Below are 27,654 nucleotides of genomic sequence, written 5' to 3' on the forward strand. Positions count from 1 at the left end.
TAAAAGTATGAATAGTATTTGCTTCCACAACCTGTTCCCCAAGTGCATTCCATTTTTCTACTACTCTCACGCTAAAAGAAAACTTCCTAACATCTCTGTGACTCATCTGAGTTTCCACTTTCCACCCATGTCCCCTCGTTCTGTTATTATTACGTGTGAACATTTCATCTATTTCCACTTTGTCAATTCCCCTGAGTATTTTATATGTCCCTATCATATCTCCTCTCTCCCTTCTTTTCTCTAGTGTCGTAAGGTTCAGTTCCTTCAGCCGCTCTTCATATCCCATCCCTCGTAGCTCTGGGACAAGCCTCGTCGCAAACCTCTGAACCTTCTCCAGTTTCTTTATGTGTTTCTTCAGGTGGGGGCTCCATGATGGCGCGGCATACTCTAAGACGGGTCTCACGTAGGCAGTGTAAAGCGCCCTAAAAGCTTCCTCATTTAGGTTTCTGAATGAAGTTCTAATTTTCGCCAGTGTAGAGTACGCTGCTGTCGTTATCCTATTTATATGTGCCTCAGGAGTTAGATTAGGTGTCACATCCACTCCCAGGTCTCTTTCTCGAATCGTTACAGGTAGGCTGTTCCCCTTCATTGTGTACTGTCCCTTTGGTCTCCTGTCACCTGATCCCATTTCCATAACTTTACATTTACTGGTGTTAAACTCCAGTAGCCATTTCCCTGACCATCTCTGCAGCCTGTTTAAGTCCTCTTGGAGGATCCTACAATCTGTGTGTGTGTGTATGTGAGAGAGAGAGTGTGTGAGTGAGTGAGACATAGAGGTATAAAGAAAACAATAATCTAGGCTGGTGTACAGAGTTTATTTTCGATATTGTAATGTGACAATATGAGTTTCTGGAGAACTGAAATAGTCCATCATTTTCACGTTAAGACACGTCAAGACACGTCTAGACACGTCTAGGCACGTCAAGACACGTCAAGACACGTCTAGACACGTCAAGACACATCTAGACATTAAAAATACACAACACAGACTTTTTATTATTTCATGTTGAAATATAATTACACCACAATACACTTATGGATCAAAAAGTGACCTGCACTTTAATAAATATATTTTTGTTTAACACAACAAATAAAGAGATACAACCCCCCAAATACGTCTGCGAGGGTCGGATGTTTGTAAACAAAGTCTTTGGGGGGAAGAAGCGAGGGTCTAAATGCGCAAATAAATATTAATGAACAAAAAAAATGACTACATACAACTACATCAGGACGTTACACACACACACACACAACAAAAATAAATAACGGAGGATATTACTAATTTACTAACCATAAAAGAGGGAGATGATGATGATGGTAGTAGTGGGTTTCTCACGCTCTGAAGAATCTCAAGTTATGATTCATCATGAAAGGCAGTAGTATTCATCCTGGTGAACAGTGGGGGGGGGGGGTGTCTGGGTTACACTTGCGCTACACAGGTGTCACATCTGTGTCACACCTGTGTCACATCTGTGTCACATCTGTGTCACATCAGCAGCCCCGCGCCGCCCTTCTTTCCCTCACTTACCAAAACAAGTGGTGTGCATATCTGGTGTTTAACTATTATGGTGCGATATAACCCAAGAGACCCGGAAGTAAATTGATGTTATAACCGGAAATGGTCCACCAAGATAACCAAAAAGTAGACAGATAAGATAACCGGATGAAAGACCAATGACCCGAGACCCCGAGTTCGTCTTACCTCTGTAGGTCCGAAACTCATTAACAGAAAACTGAAGAACATTGTGAAGATGAACGAGATCAAATATCACAGAAGAACAGGTTAGAAAGTATGTCTTTAAGAACAGTGAACAAGAAGCCCCCCTATTCTTGTTCAACTGAATAAAAGAATATGTGTAACCACAGCAGAGATCAAAAGTGTTCATCTGGTATAAGACTCGTGAACAATGAACAGCCACAACCTGCTAACGAGTGGATGAATTGAGAACGTTATTGAAATGACTTAGTTTCTGCCTTGTTAGACATTTGACGAAACTATAAGAAGTAATAATGTGACCGCCAGGGTGTCTGAATCTACCTGTGAATGCGTGTACCTGTGACCTCGTCCACCTGTGGACCGCGTCTACCTGTGACCTCGTCTACGTGTGACCTCGTCCACCTGTGGCCGCGTCTACCTGTGACCTCGTCTACGTGTGACCGCGTCTACCTGTGGCCGCGTCTACCTGTGGCCGCGTCTACCTGCCGCTGTAGGCATACACCAGGCTGTCTCAGCTTGTGTTTGTGCACTGTGTTTGTTGATGATAATTGGGACGAAACGAGTATGAAGTATGAGACGAAACGACACTATGTATCGCGTGTTAACGCGATACATAGTGTCCAAATATGTGTGTCTGGTGTTTCCGGAACACAACACTAGGGCGGCCAGACAGTACCGTGAGAGAGACAACGTCACAGGTGACGTAGGTTGACGTCCAAGGAACATACAGTGTGTGTGTGTGTGTGTGAGTGTGAGTGTGACTTCTCCAATAGTGCAGGACCGTCGAGCCACAGCCACACACGCTACAAAGCCCCAACAGGAAGACCGTCTTCATAGCGTGTTGACACGCACGCCCGTCTGAGAGAGAACACTGGCCAGGCCCTCAGTGGTGGCCACGACTCCTTCCGTAGAAGAGGGTATTGGAGTACGCCTGCTGGATGACGTTATTAAAGTTATGTTGAGTGAAGTGCGAGTGGCTGGAAGAGCCACCGCCGCCGCTGGAGGGAGACTCCGCTGACAGGCCGCTGTCTTCCTGTTCTTCCTTGCCGGTCTTCTCGTCTGCTTCCTCGAAGGGACGAGGCAGCTCCCTGGAGAAGATGTTCTGAAGGCTGGCCTCGTCGTAGTCCCCGTACACGTCCTCGGTCTCCAGGTAGAAGAGCTGCTCCTCCGAAGTGCCCGAGGTGTCCGCGCCCTGGGGGCCGGAGTCGAGGTCGTCCTCGTAGTAGTCGGTCTCTTGCTGGCTGTAGGGAAGGAGGCAGGAGGGTGTGGTCAGTGGAGAGCTCTGGCTCAACTTACGCTCGCTTACATATAATAATACATATACCACAGATATGCATGTATACTTCTCATAATGGAGGAGGGCTTATGTGTACTTGTATATTGGCGTTCATATGTGAATAATATAAAGTTTGTATAAAGCACGCGGGTGCGCGCGCACACACACACACACACACACACACACACACACACACACACACACACACACACACACACACACACACACACACACACACACACACACACACACACAGGCGTGAATTACAGATCCATTTATATCTACAGGATATAAAAATAAAGGCATCAGCTGGCTAAGAGGTACGAGACGGGGGCCCTAGAGCTAAATGCCAGTGTGGCACACACAGGTAGACCCTTCCTCCCCTCCCCCCCCTCACAGGTAAACACCCCCACCCCCCCACAGGTAGACTAACACACCCACACAGACGAGGAGGAGGAGGCCACGCGTCCCCCCCCCCCCCCCCCCCACAAAAAGCGGTGGTCGCCATAACAATGCTCAGTAATGACACTGTTCAAGAAACTTTTGTAGGGGGGGGGGAGGGGGGGAAGGGGGGGGGTGGTTATGCCCGTCGTCAGCTTACGATAACTGCCCCCTCCCCCCCCCCCCCCCGCCCCCCTGATCGTTACCCTCGGCTTAGGTGCCCCAGGGTGTGCTGGGGGGAGGACACACACACACACACACACATACACACACACATACACACACACGCACACACACACACACACACACACACACTAATTTAATACAAGGGGGGGGGGGCACACGCACAAGGAGGACACAGGTGGAAACTGAGTGCCCAAATGAGCCATAGAGACGTTAGAAAGATTTTTTTTTTCAGTGTCAAGAGTAGTAGACAAATGGAATGCATTAGGCAGTGATGTGGTGGAGGCTGACTCCATACACAGTTTCAAGTGTAGATATGATAGAGGCCCAGTAGGCTCAGGAACCTGTACACCAGTTGATTGACAGTTGAGAGGCGGGACCAAAGAGCCAGAGCTCAACCCCCGCAAGGGCAACTAAGGTGAGTACACACACACACACACACACACACACACACACACACACACACACACACACACACACACACACACACACACACACACACACGTCTCTGCTAGAATAGTTATAATGCCTCATAAACACACCATTGTCCAAATATAATTCCTCTTCCTCAACTTGTGTAGATTTAATCTGATTACGATGAGAAGTTGTGTATGTGGCGCCGTTGTTTGGCCTGGGTTGTTGGTGGGGAGTTACTTCACCTCTGTCTATACTACAAAGGTACCCGGCGATGCCCGGGGGCTTTCCCCACCCCCCTCCCCTTTTTTTCCCCCAATTTGTCCCCCCCTTTTTCCAACTTTTCACCTCATTTCCCCCCTCTCCTTGAACCCCCTCGTCCTCCCCTGCTCCCCCTTCTCCTAGAAAATGTCTAAGAAACACTGAAGACGTGTATGGGCCTCTCAGAAAATATATTACTACGATCACTAAAAACTCTATGGAACTCGCACCAAATATTTCACACTTGACTATGAAAATCACACGAGGGTTGGGTTATAATTGCTAATATTTATTTCAAGCATTAAGTTACGCCTACACGAGCAACTATGTCCATCCCATACCTCACACAATTTCCCTGCAAGTTTGAGCGAGGCTAGCCCCGAGCATCTGGGCCTCCCACCGCACAGACAATATCTCTTATAGTTTAGATTTGTCTATATTGAGACGAGGCGTCATAATAACGGGGCTGAGGATATGGTAACCAAACCACACATCAGAAAACGGAGGAACGACGACGTTTTGATCCATCTTGGAGCAAAAGCCAAGAATAGGATGAAGGTAAGAATGATAATTATCACATTCTTGCTTTTTTTTTCCTCTTACCTGCTCCTCACCTCTCGCCTCACTCTATTTGCCTGACTTAATAATGGTTCACAACGGACCATACCGTCGTCGGTTCTCCGTTTTCTGTTGTGTGGTTTGGTTATCGTATGTATATTTACATGTTTATATATATATATATATACATAGACTCTTAGGGGGGTCAGTTAAAAATTAATTTACTCTATTGCACTGGTTTGTACAGCGACGACCTCACTTCCTGCAGGTCGTCGCTCGATCCCTGATGGTCCAAATGGCAGCCCAAACGATCATAAACAACATTCCTCATATCCCTTAAGGCTATACAGTCACCCTGGCTAATTAGATTGCCCTGATAATTAACTAATCTCCCCTTCCCCTACCCCTCCGTCTCTCTCTCTCTCTCTCTCTCTCTCTCTCTCTCTCTCTCTCTCTCTCTCTCTCTCTCTCTCTCTCTCTCACCTGGGGCTGGAGTATGTAGGGACGTGAGAGAAGTTGAAGTCTCCGCCAGCGTAGACGAGGCTGGGGTAGTCCTCCCTCCAGGCTGTTAGGTTGAGAGCCGGGATCCCGGGCCCGTAGCACGACTGGCGGGTGTTCCTGTGGATGGCACAGACACCCAGGTGGGTGAATAGTGGGTGAACCTCGTCCCTCTTACCCACCCCACGGGCGGTCTACACTATTTACACCCCCTCACAGTCATCATTTACACCCCTCAGTTACCATTTACAAGCTGAAAACATCTATTTGCAAGAAGTGTAGATATTTCAAGGATTACAGCCATGATTTATGGAATTACAGCCAGGATTTACGTAGTTACAACCAGGATATACAAGGGTACAGCCTGGATTTACAGGGTTACAGCCAGGATTTACCAGGATTTACAAGTATTACACGCTACAGCCAGGATATATATATCCAGAATTATAATTATGAATTATTACCAAGGAATTATAGGAGTACATGAACTAAGGCCATTCAAAAGGTCTAGTGGCCCCATATGAGGCAGCTCCTGTTTATATCCACCCATAGTCATCCATGCATGTCTAACCTACGCCTGAAACAATCAAGTGACCTCTCGTCTATTGTGTTAATCGGTAAATTGTTGCACAGCTCAACAACCCTGTTTCCAAACGGCTTATTTATCAATGTCTTTCCTGGTTTTGTTGTTCTATCTTTTGACTATATACCATTGACAGCAGCAGTCAATGGCCCTCCATTCTCTGTGAACCAGGAGCAGTCAATGGCCCTCCATTCTCTGTGAACCAGGAGCAGTCAATGGCCCTCCATTCTCTGTGAACCAGGAGCAGTCAATGGCCCTCCATTCTCTGTGAACCAGGAGCAGTCAATGGCCCTCCATTCTCTGTGAACCAGGAGCAGTCAATGGCCCTCCATTCTCTGTGAACCAGGAGCAGTCAATGGCCCTCCATTCTCTCTGAACCAGTCACTGGCCCTCCATTCTCTGTGAATCAGAAGCAGTCACTGGCCTCCCATTCTCTGTGACTAATCTCGCAGTTCCTGTGGGCCACAAAGCAGCAACTAACCTCCCGTTTTCTGTAACTGGTCTGAAGAGACTGGGCTGTAGTTCGTCGATGTCGTCGAGGTTGTCGCAGAGGACCCGCGCCAGGGTGACCTTCCGCACCTCCCGCAGCTGCTCCGGCGTCAGTGAAGACACCAGCCCACCGTTCTCGAACCAGAAGCGGTCGCCTGCGGCAGGGGGGGAAAAGATGGCGTGAGGGTAGGCTACTATTAGAAGATCGGGTAGACTCCAGGCTGGCTGGCTGGGGTCGTGTTTTGCACAGGAAGTTGAAGCAAGAGGAGCGGTGAGGGTCAAGTGTGTTTGAGTGGTGAGGCAGGTGTGAGGAGCAGGCCAAGAGGCAGGTATGAGGGGAGCAGGCCAGGGGACAGACCAGGAGGCAGGTGTGAGGGGAGCAGGCCAGGAGGCAGGTGTGAGGGGCAGGATATACTCACCACGGCGGAGGTTGAGGAACTGCTGACCCAGGATGCAGGCGAAGGTAGGGCCTACCAGGCCGCGGATGACCGGCTTCTCCGCCAAACCTCCCGGGAACAAGTCGATGTCATCCACGTGTCTGTCAGCACAAACCTCACGTCAGCACATCCTATATCACATCCTACACATCCTATATCACATCCTGTATCACATCCTACATTAGATCTATATATTGTATCCACAGTCGGGGACAGGAAGCCTGTACATAGTGTTACCGAGGTCCCCCCAGGCCTCCTGAGACTCCCCAGGATGAAACTCATAACAGTTGCCTATAACTCCCGGGGTACTTATTTGCTGCTAGGTGAACAGGAGTATGAGGTGTACGTAAGGTGCCTATAAACGCTTCGTCCTGCGCTGGAATGGAACCCGGGACCTTCAGGCTGACACCTTTTTCTTCCCCCAGCCTGTTCCCCCCCCCCTAGCTCCCCATTCTCCCCCTCCCCCAAAAGGGGCGACGCGTCCCTTAAATCTGGACTTTCACTAAGCTGGCGACACCGGTAATTATGTCACGAAACGTTCCGTTTTGATCCCCGAGTATCTGCGTGGTTCCCCGAGTATCTGCGTGGTTCCCCGAGTATCTGCGTGGTTCCCCGAGTATCTGCGTGGTTCCCTGAGTATCTGCGTGGCTCCCTGAGTATCTGTGTGGTTCCCCGAGTATCTGCGTGGTTCCCCGAGTATCTGTGTGGTTCCCCGAGTATCTGCGTGGCTCCCTGAGTATCTGTTTGGTTCCCCGAGTATCTGTGTGGTTCCCCGAGTATCTGCGTGGCTCCCTGAGTATCTGTGTGGTTCCCCGAGTATCTGCGTGGCTCCCTGAGTATCTGTGTGGTTCCCCGAGTATCTGCGTGGCTCCCTGAGTATCTGCGTGGCTCCCTGAGTATCTGCATGGCTCCCTGAGTATCTGCGTGGTTCCCTGACATAAAAAGGTAAAAGTTTCTCGAGAAAGACTTTCGGGGTTAACCCTCGCACCACTGAAGACTTTTAAGAGTGCCAGAGATGAAGTAAAGACAAGACTGTCAGACATTAAAAGGTGCAGGTTTCTCGGGCAGGTCGCACTGGTATTATTGTCTTTATTACCCGTTAGGTTTTGTCAGGGAAGTCAACCGGGGGGGGGGGGGGTGGTGTTAAGCCTGTCAGAAAAACTAGTTTAGTTTGCCTATAATCTTCCCACCGACCTGTAGAGAGAAACTAGTTTAGTTTGCCCATAATCTTCCCACCGACCTGTAGAGAGAAACTAGTTTAGTTTGCCCATAATCTTCCCACCGACCTGTAGAGAGAAACTAGTTTAGTTTGCCTATCATCTTCCCACCGACCTGTAGAGAGAAACTAGTTTAGTTTGCCTATAATCTTCCCACCGACCTGTAGAGAGAAACTAGTTTAGTTTGCCCATAATCTTCCCACCGACCTGTAGAGAGAAACTAGTTTAGTTTGCCCATAATCTTCCCACCGACCTGTAGAGAGAAACTAGTTTAGTTTGCCCATCATCTTCCCACCGACCTGTAGAGAGAAACTAGTTTAGTTTGCCCATCATCTTCCCACCGACCTGTAGAGAGGGGGGAGACTGACCTGTATACAGCTGCCAGCCTGCCCACCGTGTCGTCGTCCATGACCTGCAGGAGCTCGCCCCAGTTGCTGAACCTGTGCAGGCCACACTGCTCCCTCCAGATGTTGTAGGCTGGCAGACCGTGGTCCCGCCCACGCTGCATGTTGAGGGAGGCCAGGTCCATCCCGTAGTGATGACCTGCCACACACACACACACAGGTCACTACAACACGGCGGTCATAACCATAATATAATAATAATAATACAACTATTCCTATATTATTATTATGTCAGCTAATCATTATTATTATTGTTTTACAAGAGGCTGACGCGGTCATAGTTACCAGTACAGCCACTAACCTCTCGTACTCTCTCTCTCTCTCTCTCTCTAGGCATATGTTATGTGACAGAGAGAGAGAGAGAGAGAGAGAGAGAGAGAGAGAGAGAGAGAGAGAGAGAGAGAGAGAGAGAGAGAGAGAGAGAGAGAGAGATTGAGATACGCTCATAGAATCATCAGTAGTTTCATCTGCTCTTGTATGACTACATATCATAAGTGCATAATTGCATATTTTCTGCCAATACAGGTCATTACTGATCGTTCGCTCGCTCTGGCAGCACTTCTCCGTTTTCTATGACAAGCGAGAGTTTGGCAACACTTCTCCTCCGTTTTCTGACTTGGAAATCAATAGAAGCTTCCTTGAAAACTTCCATCGCCTCACTTCTACCCTCACCGCGTCTCCATTACTTTTCCTCGCTTCTATCTTCCCTGAATCAATATTGCATTCAAATAAAAATAAAAAATCTTGGCAAGATATCGACATGTTAAAAATTTATATAAATTGCGCCCCCTCCTTTCTGAGGCTGAAGAGCCAATCAGAGCTCTCGTCTGGCTCTCGTCGACCTCCTCGACCAATCGCAGCGCGAGCCGCAGGACCCTCACGTGGATCCGGCTGTGCTATTGGTTGAGCCTTCTCAACACGTTGAAGCGAGTCTCTAAATTAATTGGAAAGGACGAACATGAGCATGTCACATGTAGGACTTATGTTGGCACGTGACATGTAGGACTTATGTTGGCACGTGACATGTAGGACTTGTGTTGGCATGTGACATGTAGGACTTGTGTTGGCATGTGACATGTAGGACTTGTGTTGGCATGTGACATGTAGGACTTGTGTTGGCATGTGACATGTAGGACTTGTGTTGGCATGTCACATGTAGGACTTGTGTTGGCATGTCACATGTAGGACTTGTGTTGGCATGTCACATGTAGGACTTGTGTTGGCACGTGACATGTAGGACTTGTGTTGGCATGTCACATGTAGGACTTGTGTTGGCATGTCACATGTAGGACTTGTGTTGGCATGTCACATGTAGGACTTGTGTTGGCATGTCACATGTAGGACTTGTGTTGGCATGTCACATGTAGGACTTGTGTTGGCATGTCACATGTAGGACTTGTGTTGGCATGTCACATGCAGGACTTGTGTTGGCATGTCACATGTAGGACTTGTGTTGGCATGTCACATGTAGGACTTGTGTTGGCATGTCACATGTAGGACTTGTGTTGGCATGTCACATGTAGGACTTGTGTTGGCACGTGACATGTAGGACTTGTGTTGGCATGTCACATGTAGGACTTGTGTTGGCATGTCACATGTAGGACTTGTGTTGGCATGTCACATGTAGGACTTGTGTTGGCATGTCACATGTAGGACTTGTGTTGGCATGTCACATGTAGGACTTGTGTTGGCATGTCACATGTAGGACTTGTGTTGGCATGTCACATGCAGGACTTGTGTTGGCATGTCACATGTAGGACTTGTGTTGGCATGTCACATGTAGGACTTGTGACGGCATGTCACATGTAGGACTTGTCTTGGCATGTGACGTGTAGGACTTGTGTTGGCATGTCACATGTAGGACTTGTGTTGGCATGTCACATGTAGGACTTGTGTTGGCATGTCGCGTATGCCAGAAAAATATGACTTTGGGTCCTGTTGACCCAGACTGACCTGGGGTCTGGAAGAGGTGACCCGGACTGACCTGGGGTCTGGAAGAGGTGCCTGGTGACCTGGACTGACCTGGGGGTCTGGAAGAGGTGACCCGGACTGACCTGAGGTCTGGAAGAGGTGCCTGGTGACCTGGACTGACCTGGGGTCTGGAAGAGGTGCCTGGTGACCTGGACTGACCTGGGGTCTGGAAGAGGTGCCTGGTGACCTGGACTGACCTGGGGTCTGGAAGAGGTGCCTGGTGACCTGGACTGACCTGGGGTCTGGAAGAGGTGCCTGGTGAGTTCGTTGGTCATGTACACATCACGTCCTTGGGCCATCTCGAAGGCCAGGCCCAGCATGAGGCGGTCCACGCTGCCGAAGTTGTGAATGTTGGCCGGGTTCATGAGTTCCTCGTGTAGCTTGATGCCTGTGAGGGGGAGGGAGGGTATGAGGCAGGCTGTGAGGGGGGAGGGAGGGTATGAGGGGGGGGGGAAGTGAGAGTAAGGAAGCTCTCTGTGAGTGTGTGAGGTGAGAGCGAGGTATATAATTTAACAGGAATATGAGCGAAGTAGTTCATTTATATTCACTGGTTTCAAAAGATGACAAAAGACCCACAAGTCGAGAGTCATGTCATTAGACGATCAGCGCCGGGAAGGTTGGGGCCCAAGAGTTGAAGTTCGATGTTGCAGGCACATGTAGGCGAGCACAGATAAGCTAGTCCCTTCCCCCTCCCCCACACACACACACACTCGGATCAGAAAGTTAAAGAACAGTTTTAAGTGTGAATTAATAAAAGTTAGTTGTGTGTGTGTGGGGGGGGGGTTTGTACTCACCTAGATGTATATACAGGGTCGAGCTGGGACTCCCGGGCCTGGCTCTCGAGCGCTCTTCGTTTAAGACAGTGTTGTTTCTCGAGTTTTTCTTATATATAACATTGTATCTTAAGTTACCTTCAGCTATACTTTGTTCAACTCAATCCAGTTATTTTCAGGTCTAATCTAACACTCAAATTCTTCCTGACCTCCCTCTATTTTATTAGTTATGCCAAGATCTTGTATGACGTGATCATTTCTCCCTGTATGTCCTCTTCCCCCCCCCCCCACCCCACAGTGTGGTGGGTCCACTTCCCTCACACCTTCCCAGCTCACTCATCAGTGTAGGAACCACACCTGTCACTCTTCTGGACAGCTTCTCCTATCATCTAGTGTTTGTTTCACATGTGGGGGCTGCATAATCAATGGTGCGTCTCACGTAGGTTATATATAATAGCAGCACCCGGAACCTTGACCACTATGACATATGACCCCTGATTTAAGTGTGTGTGTGTGTGTGTGTGTGTATGTGTGTGTGTGTGTGTGTGTGCGCGTGTGTGTGTGTGTACTCTCCTACTTGTGCTTACGGGGGTTGAGCTCTGGCTCTTTGGTCCCGCCTCTCAACTGTCAATCATCTGGTGCACAGGTGTGCGTGTGTGTGTGTGTGTGTGTGTGTGTGTGTGTGTGTGTGTGTGTGTGTGTGCACGCGCGTATACTCTCAACCCGTCAAGGAGTGCCAGGGAGGTCGTCACACTTACTGAAGGGCACCCTGCGCCCCGTCTTGTCGCAGCGCATGAGGGAGTGTTGGACGAGGCTGTGGCCGAATCTGAAGGCGGCGGTGGCGAAGGCGTTGGTGGCGGTGGGGTTGGTGGCGGGGCGGTAGCCGCGGTAGTAACCGTACCTCTGTAGCGGCAGACGAAACACCTTCATCACCGCCGGACCTGCGGACGGAACACCACCCCGCAGCTCAGCGTGATTTGTTGTGGACGTCGGTGTTCTACTTCCCGCCCACCCTTGTCTTACTCACTATATCCTTCTTGTAGTAGTGTTTCTCACCTCCTACACCCACTTAGCACCTTCCCACACTCACCTAGCACCCCCCACACCCACCTAGCACCTCCCTACATTCACCTAGCACCCCCCACACCCACCTAGCACCTCCCTACATTCACCTAGCACCCCCCACACCCACCTAGCACCTCCCTACACCTACCTAGCACCCCACACACCCGCCTAGCACCTCCCTACATCCACCTAGCACCCCCCTGCACCCACCTAGCACCTCCCCACACCCACCTAGCACCTTCCACACCCCACCTAGCACCCTTCCACACCCACCTTGCACCCCCACACCCACCTAGCACCTCCCTACATCCACCTAGCACCCCCCTGCACCCACCTAGCACCTCCCCACACCCACCTAGCACCTTCCACACCCCACCTAGCACCCTTCCACACCCACCTTGCACCTCCCACACACCCACCTAGCACCCACACACCCACCTAGCACCCCAACACACCCATCTAGCACCTCCCACACCCACCTAACACCCCTCACACCCCACCTAGCACCCCCCCCACACCCACCTAGCGCCCCTACACCCCACCTAGCACCCCTATACCCCACCTAGCACCCCCCACACCCACCTAGCACCCCCCACACCCACCTAGCACCACAGGGAGCCACTCTCCGTAAGTAATCTTCTGCATTTGGGCGCCGACAATCTTGCGGGCTTCGAAGAAGAGCCGGTCATCCGTCCAGTGCGGGTTGACCTCTGACAGCTGGGTCGCCAGGCGGTTGTGTTCTCTGAGCCAGATGGTGTGCATGCTGGTGAGCGCTGACCACCTCCCAGCACCCAGCAGCGGCGGCACCCAGGAGGCAGCAGCGGCGGCACCCAGGAGGCAGCAGCGGCGGCACCCAGGAGGCAGCAGCGGCGGCACCCAGGAGGCAGCAGGGGATGGCACCAGGCACAGTGGCGGAGTGAGGGGGAGATATAAAAGGGAAAATGAGTCGCTTGTCAGATATGCTCACTCTCTCGCTGACACTCACTCGCTGACACTCACTCACTCACTCACTCACTCGCTCGCTGACAGTCACATTATAAAACGCCGCAGTACTTCAAAGCTTCAAGGAAATATCAACACCGATAACAATAATCAGACAAAAATAATAAAATGACGAAATTACATGAAATACCCTTTATTCTCTTCCCCGAGACTACGGGACCCTTTCAGCTTCACCGGTGGTGGTTACCCCCCCTTCCCCCCCCCCCGTCAACTATGTACACATCACTGACATATGTACTTAGTGTCAGTAGCTCCCTGTGGGGGGAGGGGGGGGAGGGGGGGGGTCCGAGGGAGTGGAGAACAATCCGTTTATAATGATTGTTAAGAAGGGATGGTTGGGGGGGGGGGGGAGGCCCTATTAACTTCCTTAATGGTCCAGCTGGAGACTGTCTTGTTTCTTAAGTGTGTGTGTGTCTCTCTTGGTTGATGGTTCCCCCCCCCCCATGTCTAGGTGGTGGTAGGCTGGGTCAGTGAGGATGACCTTCCTCTTCTGTGTGTGTCTCTCTCTCTGTCTCCCTCCTCTTCTCTCTCTCTCAGTCTCCCTTCTCTCTCTCTCATCCTACCTTCTCCCTGTCTCACCCTCCCCCCCTCTCTCTCTCTCAGCCTCTCTCTCCCCCCCTTCTCACCCTACCCCCCCCCTCCCCCGGGGCCTGGAAGGAACTATCAGGACCGCCATTATCTCAACTGCTTCCACCTCGCCAATTTATAGAGGATTTTCCCCTTGTCTCGGTTCACTTACGATGTGGGGGGGGGGGAGAGGAAGGGTTGGGGAAGGGTAAGGGTAAGTGGGGAACAACACACACACACTGGCCCTGTAGTCTTGGGTAAGCAGGCAGCTTCCCCTAGTGCTCTTGCCTAAATCAGCACGCCTAATTGGGCATCATTGAGAACAATAGCTGGAAGCGATAGAGTTGTGTGTGTGTGTGTGTGTGTGTGTGTGTGTGTGTGTGTGTGTGTGTGTGTGTGTGTGTGTGTGTGTGTGTGTTGTGGCCTACTTGTTCGTGCTGGGAACGAATTTCAGCTCTTGGTCCTCGCCTTTTTACGTTATTGGTTATCTAGTGGTGATCGAACTCGCGCCATTTTGTAAGGGGGAGGTGGGGGGGGGGGGTGATCTTGGTGATATATGTGAAGCTGGGATGATGCTGGTCTCTCATTTCCTCTGGGCTGTTTGGCCCTCAAGATGCCCCCCAAGATGCCCCCCCTCCCCCATTTCCCTTGAGGTCAATACGCTGTCACCTTACAGGTTCACCTGTGTCTAGTCTTACCTGTGGTGCCTCTGGATAGTCTTACCTGTCTTAAATACACTGCCGGTGTCAGTGTTCACCTACAAGTACTTACCTAGATGAGTCTGCAAGGTCTAGCGTTAATTCCTGTTAGCTCCTGGCCCCGCTTGTCGAGTTGGTAGTTTAATGTAATGACGTTGTGTTGGCGTCTTGTGACAGCTGCACCTGAAGCTGTGTGTTGCGACAGCTTCAACAGCTTCATGTTGTGCAACTGGCACAGTTATTTACGAGTCGTCTCTGACAGCTCTGTGGCTCATATGTCTCCCTGGCTGTCTGCCTACTTTCTCAACTTTCCTTAATTAATATCTTGCACGCCATTAGATCCGGTTCCTGCTGTCTGCATAGTTGCGTGTACGCGTGTGCGTGCGTGCGTGCGTGCGTGTGTGTGTGTGTGTGTGTGTGTGTGTGTGTGTGTGTGTGTGTGTGTGTGTGTGTGTGTGTGTGTGATCAAACTGACTGTCGTCCAAGCAACTGACCGATCTGTCAGTCCTGAACCAAGCCTGTCCAAACCGTCGTGAAAGAACCCCCCCCCCCTCTCCCTCTGAAGATGCTGGCATCTTAGAAGACAAAACATCACTCACCGGGTTGTTCGTTGACCCGGCCGTCGCCAGCAAGGAAACAGTGGAGGTTCCTGGAGTTCTCACGGCACTCTCCCTCCTGGAAGTGATCCAGCGGCGGCAACAGCGGCTTCCGGAACCTCATGGGCTTGTACTTCAGCATCCCTGTGTGGGGGCAGGAGGCGAGGGGGTGAAGCTGCTGATCAATGCGGAGATGAGGCTGGTGATCAATGCGGAGATGAGGCTGGTGATCAATATTATGAGGCTGGTTCAAGGGAGAGATGATGCTGCTGCTGCTGGCGGTGCACCAATTAAGACACCATTCACAAATGGGTTTACATTTATAAGGGGGGGGGGGGAATGTTTACACACACACACAAAATGTAGTTCAGTAGTTTCACAAGAGTGACTATCAGCGACTCAAAGGGTCAAGGAAGGTGTTCCATAGTTTCAAAGTGTTAGTCTGGCATCCGTTAATGTATATGTATATTCATACATATATATATATATATATATATATATATATATATATATATATATATATATATATATATATATATATATATATATATATATATATATATATATACATGCAGCCATAACCACTCAGTGTTGAGAGTAACTTGGGGCAGAGACCGACACACACAGACACACACAGACACACACACACACACACACACACACACACACACACACACACACACACACACACACACACACACACACACACACCATTTCTCCAATACTACATACAGACACAGCTGGTAATCTCCCCATCTTATTCAGGGGGGCCCAATGGCGGGTTCTCATACCTGGGGGAATCTGATTTATCCCAAGGCTCTGTGACCAGGCTCTGTGGCTAGGCTCTATGACCAGGACTCGTGACTAGGCTCTGTGACCAGGCTCTGTGGCTAGGCTCTGTGACCAGGCTCTGTGGCTAGGCTCTATGACCAGGACTCGTGACTAGGCTCGGTGACCTGACCCTGTTGACCCTTATTCTGTGACAAAGCTCCAAGCTCCGTGACCAGGCACAATGGGTCTGCTGAATGATGATCTCATCATTCTGATGATGATGATGATTTTTCTCAATGATCCCAGCTTGAGAAAAGTGCTATAAACACTTGACTATTGTACTCTTGTGGAGGTGAAGTTAATGAGAAGTGAAATGTCTTTGGAACCGGGGAAATAATATGGTGTTGTAAGCACTGCTGGGAGTCTGTGAGACGCAGGGCTTCCAGGGGCTCCCAGGGGCTCCCAGAGGCTCCCAGGGACTCGCAGGAGGGGGGGGGGGTGTGATCCTCATGCCCAGGGAAATTGTCACCGGGAATTTAGCTGCCAGACAAGAGTTTTGTTTAATGTAATTCTTAAAACTATACATATTCAATTTGCCTAAATTCTGCGTATTTCAAAATGGAGAATGGAACCAAGAACAGACAAAAGAGAAGTAGACTGCAAGGAGAGAGAGGGACTTAGTGGTGCAATGAAAGGACCGTAACTCTAAGGGAGCGTGCAGCCATTACCGCAATGCTCGATACCTTAAGGAAGTGCTGTGTAAAGATCATGGATGAAATTAGAAAGAGTACGAGCACAGAACCTTGTGGAACACCACTCTTGGTAGAGGAAGAGGTTGCAATATCTTCAACCGTGGAAAAGGAACCAAGGGTTTTCTCCCCCCCCCCCTTGACACTCACCGTCCTCCCACAGCCGGAGCTGGGCCATCTCCTGGTCGTCGGAGCCGTACACGTTCGAGGCGTCGAGGAACGAGGTCACCTGCCGATGGATTAGAAGCAGCAGTGTTTACCCTTCTTCACATACCGCGTGAGGTGTGTGTACGTCACTATTGTCAACACTTGTTTACATGTATCCAGGCGCTCATAAGTCTTGGCTTAGAGGAAGCTCTTACTGGTCTTCAAAACTCCTAACTCCTGGTCGACGGTGGGGCCACTCACCTGGTTGATCTGGTCGCGGGGTCCCAAGGCACAGTTGGGGCGGGGAGCTGGTGAGGACCGGACGAACTCCATACACGTGTGGTTCCACTGGGAGTAGAATGGGTCACTAGCCGGGATGATGATAGGCAGACAGTCGGGATGCTGCGGGCACGGAACACAATGTAACACAAGTAACACTCGGGTAACACCTACGTAACACTCGGGTAACACCTACGTAACACCAGCTGACACATGTCAGAGCAACATCAATTAAGTAAATCAAGTGTGTGCAGTCCCCATGGCGCAGTGGTAACACCCTCACCCCCTGCTTTTGCGCGCGATTTGGCCTGTGTTCGAATCCTGGCCGAGGAGGATTGACCAGGCGCCATGTATTAGCTGTACGCCTTTGTTCACCCTAGCAGTGAATGGGTACCATGGTTGTTAAAAGATTTGGCGGGCTCGTATTCCGGGGGAAATTACGATTAAGGACTTGCTCGAAACGTTATGCGTGCTGGTGGCTGTACAAGAATGTAAGAACTCTCGTATAAATAAAATAATACAATAAAATAAAAATATTAAGTTTTCCCACATTACGCTCGATACGCTCTGCGTATTAGTGGGTTTAGTTTGCGTATTATGTATCCCACGTATGTATGTACTTTTGCCTACTTAAATTACTATTATTATTATTATTTCATTCACCTGGGCTCTAGGAATGTGGTGAATAAAACATTTATTTCCACGGAAGTGTGGATGACAATTTATTATTATTATTATTATGGTAAGAAATATAGCTCGTAATAACACAAGGTACTTAGGTACCCAGGTAACACAAGGATCCAAGAGAGTACAACTCAGTAACGCCACATAACACTCGGTAGCACTCGGGTAACAGTAACATTAGGTAACAACACTCAACTAAAAGATAAGTCATTAGCACATGTTTGTAAAATTCTTTAGTTTACGTTCGCTTGAACGCTCGAACGACCATTTTCTGTGATGAAATAAATGTCAGGGATGACTAAGTTAATATAATGTAGGACTTTGACGTGGAACAAGAACTGTTGATATACTTAATGATGGATATTTTCAAAGGCCTACTCATCAGAATCAGCGTCCTATAGATGCTTCTAGCTTTTGTATTACACACACAATACAAACGATCACACCCTAAGAGCTACAAGCAATACAACTACCACCCCCTAAGAGCTACAACCATTACAACTACCACCCCTAAGAACTACAAGCAATACAGCTACCACAGGTTATAAATCTCACCCTGAAGACCTCGGGCAGAGGCGAGCCGTCGTGTTCATCACAACACTTGGGGACACTGTGGTTGAAGCCGCGAGTCTGAGCCGTCGCTGCCAACACAAGGGAGGACTGTTGTCAGTACCAAAGTGGGAGGTGGTGTTAGAACACGGTACCGGACAACTTTAAGGTGCGTAGTGTTGTCAAGTACAAGAGTGGGAAAAGGGGGCTGGTATTAGTACAAGATACACAATGTTTATCAGTTTATAGCGAGGACCTAAACAACCGCCCCTTCAGTCACCCCACTCACAGGTGAGGTCGTGGTCGAGGAACTGCCCCCACTGCATCACCATCATCGTGATCTTGTAGGAAGGTCGGTTGAGAGCGCGGTGGACGGTGTCGCTCACCCGTCGAGGGTTGGGGAGGGCGCCTCCCATCACACTCTCCCGGAGCTGCTCTATCCCGTCGCTGGCCGGAGGACGTCCCAGGGGGCAGAGGGAAGACGCCAGAGGGAAGAGGGAAGACGCCAGGAGGAGGAGGAGGAGGTAAGACGCCAAGGGGCAGAGGAAAGACGCCAGGAGGAGGAAGAGGGAAGACGCCAGGGAGGAGGAAGAAGGGGAGACGCCAGGGATTGCATTTATTAATGTGTATTAATCAGTACAAGCATTATACATTTATAATAGATTTAAATATAAATTGATATTGGAATAGTCTATCAGTTTTACTTATAGCATAAGAAATATACTTATAAGACATATATTAAAAATATAGCTTAAAAATGAAAGGCATTTAGTTAAAATGTAAACATCAGGTTATACCAACACACACAAGAACAACATTAATAAAGAAGAGATGTGTTTACAAACATCTGGCGCGTCTCGCCACTAAACACAACTACAACAGTTATAACAACAGATAACATAGTAAACTATATATTAGTGTGAGAAGTGAAACATTCTGGCCTAAAAATACTGTTGCTTAACATTTGGACGATACAATGAGTTTACAGTAACCTAAGAGGTACAGAGAACGTATAGCATGAACAATATAGCTAAGATAAATATGAGTTGTAAAGCGTGAGCGACGTGAGGGGCTCACACTGTAGCCCTCACCACAAGCGTGAGGAGGGGGGGGACGCTCCTACCACAAGCGGGAGGGGGCGTCTCCCACCACACGCGTGAGGGGGCGTCCCGCATCACAAGCGTGAGGGGGGGCGCCCCTACCACACGCGGGAGGGGGCGCCCCCCACCACACTCACTCTGAACACACCTGTAACAGGTGGCTGACTATGAGAGGATGGCACCCGTGTAATCTGTGGGGGAGGAGCTGCGACTACTGTAATCTATGGAGGAGGAGCTGCGACTACTGTAATATATGGAGGAGGAGCTGCGACTACTGTAATCTATGGGGAAAGGAGCTGCGACAAGAGCGCGCGACTCACCTGTAGTCAGGAGGGAGGAAGCGAGCAAAGGGCCGGAAGGCTGCGCCCCACTCGGCGTTGTCAACGTTGTTGCAGGTGCCGTCAAGCGTGCGGAACATGGCCGAGTAGGCCGGACACGGCTGGGTGCTCGTCTCCTCAGACTTGACGGGGCAGTTGTCGTAAAGAGCCGTGTTTCTCAGGGACACCTGCTCCAGCCCGAAGAGCGCTTGCTGCCGCGTCAGAAGGAACCTGGGCGAGAGGGTATAGTAGAGAGAGAGAGAGAGAGAGAGAGAGAGAGGTATCTTATCCTTCTTGTACTGCATCTCTATTTCCTTACATTTCATTTGTTATTTATCTTTGTTATTCTTGGCCCCTCCCCTTACACACACAAACACACACACACTCACTGGTTGGAGAGGAGTTCGGAGGCCTTGAGGGAGGCGTAGCCGTAGGAAGCAAGGTCTTTGCTCTTCTTCTTCTGTTTGTTGAAGGCTGCGAGGAAGAGGCCAGGGTCGCCCCGCTGAAGGTGGTAACCTGACGGAGTGGGCGGGGAAGTCAGGTCAGTATCACTAGGAGCTGCTGCTGCTCTCTCGCCTTCACACAATATATATATATATATATATATATATATATATATATATATATATATATATATATATATATATATATATATATATATAATATATATATATATATAATATTAATATCAAAGTGTCTTGTATATTCGGGGCCAGACGCTTGGGGCTAGCCTCCGCAAACTGTGCAGGGTGACCGGTCTTTGTACTGAAGAGTGTGAAGACACCTACACTAGACCAAGAGCTGAGAGGCAGGAGAGCTAGGATACCAAACGTTGTCTAGAACTAGGATACCAAACTTGAAAACATTTACCAGCAAAAACAATGATACCAAAACATTTCACCGAAATGCCGAAACAGGTTAAGTTATTGTGAGGGGGGGGGGGTGGAGGGGGGACCACTAACCTTCCTTGAAGAGCCGTGGTTCCTTGACCTTAGTGAGGTAGTGAGTGAGGTTGATGCCGTAATTTGCGACGTGCTGGAGGATGGTTGAGCCCACGTCACTCGTCTCGCTAAACTGTATGGGCACGGGTGCCTGCCGGCCCTCCCTTACCCACGACAGTGAGTACGGCTCCGGCCGCTGGCGGGGTCCGGCAGGCAGGGTGAGGTCGGGCGCAGCGAGTTCGGGCGCGGCTGCGGTGTTACTAATGGAGGAAGCCTCGCCTCTCGCCCCCAACACCACCACCATCGTCACCAACACCACCATCGTCCCCAACACCATCGGCCACCTACGACGCCTAGAGAAGTCAATAACAGGATTGCATCACGACAACAGATCCAGTCATTATGCATTGCTAAAAATTTTAACTGATATTTACAATGTGTATACGTAGAATATACATAATGTGTTTTTAATATCCACGAGCCTAAAAAAATCTTTGCCCACAGGACTAAATACGTCCCTCATTTGGGCAAACGTGTGTTGGGTGTGTTGTACACGCTAGTGAGGCTATGGTATCACTTCCTTCAGTGACGCAACACTTCCTTCAGTGAGAGTTGAACCGGGATCGCCAGCCCAGTACATTCTTGAATAACTGACCAGTTTCAACGCTCGCCATCTCGTTTAAGTTTATTTTAAAAGATTATGAACAGTGAAATGATGTATGATTCCTTCCCTTAGGATTCTCTTCGTCAGCCTGCAGATATTTGAGGGTCTCGGTAGCACAGTAGGGTTCCTTCTCGACGCACAATCGAGAATCCCGGGTTTGAATCTCGGGCGGGACAGAAATGATTGGGCTCCATTTCCTTTCATCTAATGCGTTTGTTCACCTAGGCAGTATGTAGGTACTCAGGAGTTAGTCAGCTTATTGTGGGGTTGTATCCTGGGCGGGAGTCAGTAATTCGACCTTAGGAGGGAGGAGAGGGATCCTCGATATAAACTTAGCGTGTATGAATACACACTGGCTTCCTGTCCCCCCGACACAATGAATTATTATTATTATATGTCCGCTTAATTCATTTTTTTTTCACCTGCTTCAAACATTTGTGTGGGGATCGGGATGCTGTCTAGTCTTTCTAGTGTGAACACTGATGTAAAGTATTTATAAAGACGCTTGACTGCCGTCTTCTCGACCTATTATAACTTGGTCTCGACTTACAAGGGAACTACCGTCCGTTGTCTTGGTTTGTTTACATGGGAATTAGGAGACTTGGGATCTTTTGTTTTTATCTTTTGAGCAAGTTTTCTGTCATAGTTTCTATTGGCTGGGTTGATTTCCGGATACCTGAGTTTTGTGCCCTTTTGTGTATATCTCATAATAATGTGATTCCTGATAAATGTAACATAGCCATATTGGATGCGGAACCTGTACATCACTTGACTGAGGATTGAGAGCCGGAATAAAAAAGGTGAAGATTAATCACGACAGGCATAATGAGGCTAAGTAGAAAGACAGACAAACACACATACACAAACCTAAAGAAGCAGGTTCTAACTCGCTCCAGGTAAGTATTGACTCTCCGAGGCCCTCCACGCCCCAGCGGCGAGGCCTCCTCCAGTGTTAGTGCTGGAGGAGGAGGCTGGAGCCATATTCACAAAAACACTTACGAACCTGTACATCTTTTCTCAATCTTTGGCGGCTTTGTTTCCAATTATTAAACAGTTAATAAGCTCCGAAGCACCAGGTGGTTGTTTATAGTAATAACAAAAATTGATTGGGAAGTTTTCATGCTTGCAAACTGTTTAATAATTGGAAACAAAGCCGCCAAAGATTGAGAAAAGATGTACAGGTTCGTAAGTGCTTTCGTGAATCTGGCCCCCTGGAGGGCCGGGCCACCACCAACACAGTCTTGCAGACTCTGGCTTCCATACATCGTGGTGCTACTCTATATTTATTAAGCGTTCTCAAATTCCTGCCATGTTTTAATGGTAAACATCTCTTATAAGCGAAGTGACTGCAGATCCATCAATGGCTCATGAATACTTGTGGCCCTTGTACGGTCTCGATAATAAGTTGTAAGTCGCTATCATCAATTTATTTGGCTAGACTAATATTGGGTATATTCCCTGTTCTCATCTTCTTGTGTGTGTGTAAGTCTTGTAACACCGCCCCCAGCATGGTTACGGAGCATTTTAAATGAACGAAATGAACCTATATGTTACACGGCATGAACACAATTATATTTGAGTTACACGTGAATTTAAAGGTTCAATAAAATTTTCTATATTGTTAAAGAAAACGATACATATTGTTATAATTTTGGAGTAACTATACATTTTCTCCCTAGCGCATTACTGTGAATTATAATAACAATAATAATAATAGTAGTAGTAGGCATCCGTCAATCCCGTGGGGGTTATGGAGTTGTGCCCTGGGTGTCTAGTTGTTGTAGTGTAGTTGGATGCCGCGCCTGCTGTGGCTGTGAAGGCCAACTCAAGAATGACAGTCTCGACTGTAGCGAGCGCAGATAAACGCCGAAGCGGGTGCGTCTGATAGTAGTCGAGACCTCCTCTGAAATCTATTATCCTCCTCCTGCCTCTTCAGTTGATCCTCGAATTGCTGGAGTTCCTTCTGCACCTTGAATCTCCAGGCAGATCTGTCCGCAGCTGCTGCCTCCCAAGTGTTGACGTCGATGTTCATCTGCTTGAGGTCGCGTTTGCAGGCAGTCTTTGAAATGCAGCTGAGGTCTTCCGGTGGGTCTCCTTCCTGATGCCAGTTCTCCATACAAGAGGTCCTTCGGTATGCGGCCATCTGCCATGCGTGTGACATGTCCCAGCCATCGCATGCGTCTCTGTTTCAGGAGAGTGAACATTGAAGGGACTCTTGTTCTCTCGAGTACTGTGTTGTTGGTGACGTGGTCTTTCCACGTGATGTCAAGGATGCGTCTCAGGTTTCCGCATGTGAAAGGTACTTGAGCCGTCTCTCCTGGCGAGAGCGCAGGGTCCAGGATTCCGAGCCATAGAGAAGTGTACTCACCACACATGCCATGTAGACCTGTGCCTTGGTGTACACTGTCAGTTTGATATTTTCCCAAACGCGCTTTGTGAGCCTGGCCAGTGTTGTTGCGGCCTTCCCGATACGCCTGTTGAGCTCAGTGTCCAGGGAAAGAGTGTCTGAGATTGTGGAGCCCAGGTACACAAACTCGTGAACTGCCTCCAGCACATAGTCTGCGATAGTTTATACAGGGTAGCTCATTGACATCTTGTCCCATCACCTGTGTCTTCTTCAGGCTGATTGTCAGGCCGAATGCGGAACAGGCTGCGACAATGCGGTTGAGTAGTTGCTGCAGGCCTTCTGCTGTGTGTGTGTGTGTGGTGATCGCTGCGTAGTCGGCGAAGAGGAACTCCCTGAGGATTCGCATCTGTACTTTCGTCTTTGCTCAGAGTCTAGATAGATTATAGAGCTTTCCATCAGAACTTGTACGGAGATAGATGCCCTCTGTGATTGTTCCAAAGGCATGCTTGACGAGGATCGCGAAGAAGATGCCGAACAGTTGGAGCAAGACCACACCCCTGTTTAACACCGCTGTTGATGTTGAATGGTTCAGAAGTTGAGCCGTCGTACACGGCTGTTCCCTTCATGTCCTTGTGGAAAGATTGTATCATGCTGAGTAGGGTGGGTGGGCAGCCAATTTTGGCCAAGATCTTGGAGAGTCCGTCCCTACGCACAAGGTCGAAGGGCTTTGTAAGGTCGATGAAGGAGATGTACAAGGTATTTCTCTGCTCCCTGCACTTTTCTTGAAGCTGTCTCAGGGAGACATTCGACCATGTCAGTGGTCGACCTCTCTGCTCGGAAACCACATTGACTCAGGGTATAACAATAATAGAAATAACAACAATTAATAACATGAAATTGATAGAAAACGTAATACAAATAATCATTATTATTATAGTGATTTGTAAACAAATGTAATGATGAGATACACGGACATTCCGCCTGTAGGGAATAGTCAACAAGCGATAGTTGACAAGTCCGGGACTATTATTTAAGGACTAAAGTCAACATACTGGTTGTTCAGGAAGATAGTCATGTCACGGCTTTAATAACTTCCCCAGAGGTTGCTTAAAGTCTAGGACGCAGAGGTTGAATAAGACTAGGATAGAGTTAAGAAGCAATACGTCCACTACGGCCACACACTCGGGGCTCGAGACCACGCCCACAGTTCTGCTATTAAAATAAAGACAATCTTGCTTTCTGTTGTAAACACGAGAAACTTGGCGGCGGCGGCTGATTCGTCCTTGTGTGTTCTGTAGAGAGAGATTGTGACTTGTCCTCGTCCTTGAAGGCACAGACGTTAGTCTATATCACCGTCTGATCTGCTTGTTGTCAGAACACCCGGATGAGAAAGGTGGTGGCGGGGTGAGAGACATTGGGGTATACGAGAGGTGGGAGGGGAAAGGTGGAGTGGAAGCAACATAGCGGAGACACACACACACACACACACACACACACACACACACACACACACACACACACACACACACACACACACACACACACACACACACACACACACAGTCACAGCTTCACTTGTCAATAACTATTATCAGTGAGGTGAGAGCGGCCTCTCAATCATCAGCTTTCTGATAGCTTTTCTCCTCCTCTGGCTCAGGTCACTGACATATCTACGCTCTTCCTGTATGCATACATACACAAATAAGCCCACCCATGCAATCATACGTCCATACATGTATACACATGTATGGCGTATGAATATGCGTTCATACATGTATACACATGTATGGCGTATGAATATGCGTTCATACAAACATACATGTGTATCTGTACAGTAGAATACCTGTCCCAAGCAGAAGGCCGGGCGCTTGGGCCTAGCCTCACTCAACATTCACACATGCAGCATGGACGGGGTGGGGTGGGGGGAGTGTCATAGGTCAATCAGGGTCGGCCCAAGTGCCATGCTTTAAAAAATATCGGCAAATAAGTGCTCCCCTTCCTTTTTGTGTTTTATGAAATTTAAAATCAAACCGAGGGCATACGGGGAGGCCAGGGACGACCTGGGGCCAGATTCACGAAAGCACTTACGCAAGCACTTACGAACGTGTACATCTTTCCTCAATCTTTGACGGCTTTGGTTACATTAAACAGTTTACAAGCATGAAAACTTCCCAATTAACTGTTGTTATTGTTATAAACAGCCTCCTGGTGCTTCGGAGCTCATTAACTGTTTAATAATTGTAAACAAAGCCGCCAAAGATTGAGAAAAGATGTACAGGTTCGTAAGTGCTTGCGTAACGGCTTCGTGAATCTGGCCCCTGTACGGGACAGCAAGGGGCAGGAGAACTCTGTAAACGTCCAAAAGAAGACATTCCAAGCTTCCTGACCAGCAAATTCAAGCGACTGAAGAAAGATTTACAACACCACTGAGCGGAGGGGGGGGGGGAGGGAATGAATCAAGATAAGCAGCATTAGCGCGCGGCGCAAGGAGCAGCGCCGGAGGCAGAGAGAAGCAACAAGTCACGCAAGAGCTCCAGGGAGCGCTGCACCTCACACCGAATACAAAAGGACGTAGAACGAATAAACAGGAATTAGGCTCCAAGGGAAAAAGAAAGCGCAAGAATGACAATGCGCAAACACACACACACACAACCGGTGTCACCTGCTACACACACACACACACACACACACACACACACACACACACACACACACACACACACACACACACACACACACACACACACCTGTCGCCCAGTAATGAGGATCAATCTGAACACTTAGAAAATAGCACTTTCTCCACCTCCCAAAAATTGTATTTGGTCATGAAAATAATCGGCGATGCTTTCACTTGAACTAATTGGCCACACCTGTACCTAGCCAGACACCTGTCCGCCACACTAAGTGTGACTTACGAACAATATTCAGAGGTAATCTAAGTGTTTTTCACGCTGTAAACCCTCTTTATTTTGTCAGGGTTTGAGAGAGAGAGAGCAGACATATATAAGAAAGCCACACTCAACCTGCATGCATCGACAGCTATATGGGCCTGGGTTCGAGCCCTGGACAGGGAAGGTCGACTGACCACCCAGCAGTAACCGTTTACCCCTGCTCCCCAGCAGTAACTGCTCCCCAGCAGTAACTGCTCCCCCAGCAGTAACTGCTCCCCCAGCAGTGCACAAAGTGAGGAACAAGGTTCCGGGTGAAGGTAGAGAGCAATGCGATGGTCTGGGAGGTTGGGGCGCGCATCATAAACAAAAGCAGGGGAAACATAAGTGAGAAAGTTAGACAAATTGCTGGTAAACAGTGATACGATAACAATAGCAGCCGGTGTGAGCGTGAGGATGAAAAAGTGATGCGTGACATCTCTCCTTCCCTACAGCTCCTCCCTCCCTACAGCTCCCTCCCTCCTTCCCTCCCTATAGCTCCCTCCCTCCCTCCCTCCCTTCCTACAGCTAGCTGGGAACAAGAAGAATACATAGCGGACTGCAGAGTCACGGCATAAAATTGTAGCCATTCTGATCCACCATCTCTACGTAGTGGTTTGGTGAGGGACGCGAATACCTCAGATACTGTGAAGCAGGGAGGGAGGGAGTAGGGAGGGAGGTTACTTCCATGGTCTCCTGTTGAGGGAGAGGGAGAGGGAGAGCGAGAGGGAGAGCCAGAGGGAGAGCCGCAGTCACACCGTCATGCCTGGCTTGTCTTGTCATCTCATCCTCATGTCAACCACCATGAATGTTCAGCTGTCATTACTATGATTTTGTCTTCCCGTGTGTGTATGTGTGTGTGTGTGTGTGTGTGTGTGTGTGTGTGTGTGTGTGTGTGTGTGTGTGTGTGTGTGCGTGTGTGTGTGTGTGTGTGTACTCACCTATTTGTACTCACCTATTTGTGCTTGCAGGATCGAGCATTGACTCTTGGATCCCGCCTTTCCAGCTATCGGTTGTTTACAGCAATGA

At 49.0% G+C, this 27,654-nt stretch overlaps 1 protein-coding gene across 2 annotated transcripts in view; it reads right to left on the reverse strand.

Annotated features, from left to right (window-relative positions):
• Positions 1-796: 796 nt before the first annotated feature.
• Positions 797-27,654, reverse strand: part of LOC123751159 (salivary peroxidase/catechol oxidase) — a 32,858-nt gene continuing 6,000 nt past the window's right edge. The window contains exons 3-19 of one of the 2 annotated variants that reach the window (XR_011229844.1): positions 20,709-21,040; positions 20,136-20,262; positions 19,750-19,977; positions 18,619-18,776; positions 18,336-18,421; positions 17,079-17,219; positions 16,821-16,899; positions 15,154-15,294; positions 12,890-13,060; positions 11,981-12,163; positions 10,685-10,837; positions 8,443-8,617; positions 6,840-6,958; positions 6,413-6,575; positions 5,334-5,468; positions 2,111-2,958; positions 797-2,061 (exon numbers count right to left, since the gene is read on the reverse strand). Coding sequence is in view for 1 of the 2 variants with exons in the window: in XM_045733259.2 (XP_045589215.1) it covers positions 2,601-2,958; positions 5,334-5,468; positions 6,413-6,575; positions 6,840-6,958; positions 8,443-8,617; positions 10,685-10,837; positions 11,981-12,163; positions 12,890-13,060; positions 15,154-15,294; positions 16,821-16,899; positions 17,079-17,219; positions 18,336-18,421; positions 18,619-18,776; positions 19,750-19,977; positions 20,136-20,262; positions 20,709-21,040 (2,749 nt within the window). In the remaining variant the exon portion in view is untranslated. Of the gene's footprint in view, positions 2,959-5,333; positions 5,469-6,412; positions 6,576-6,839; positions 6,959-8,442; positions 8,618-10,684; positions 10,838-11,980; positions 12,164-12,889; positions 13,061-15,153; positions 15,295-16,820; positions 16,900-17,078; positions 17,220-18,335; positions 18,422-18,618; positions 18,777-19,749; positions 19,978-20,135; positions 20,263-20,708; positions 21,041-27,654 lie in introns of both variants that reach the window. The other variant, XM_045733259.2, reaches the window with a different exon arrangement.

Source organism: Procambarus clarkii, chromosome 28, assembly GCF_040958095.1.
Source record: "Procambarus clarkii isolate CNS0578487 chromosome 28, FALCON_Pclarkii_2.0, whole genome shotgun sequence".
Lineage (NCBI taxonomy): Eukaryota > Metazoa > Arthropoda > Malacostraca > Decapoda > Cambaridae > Procambarus > Procambarus clarkii.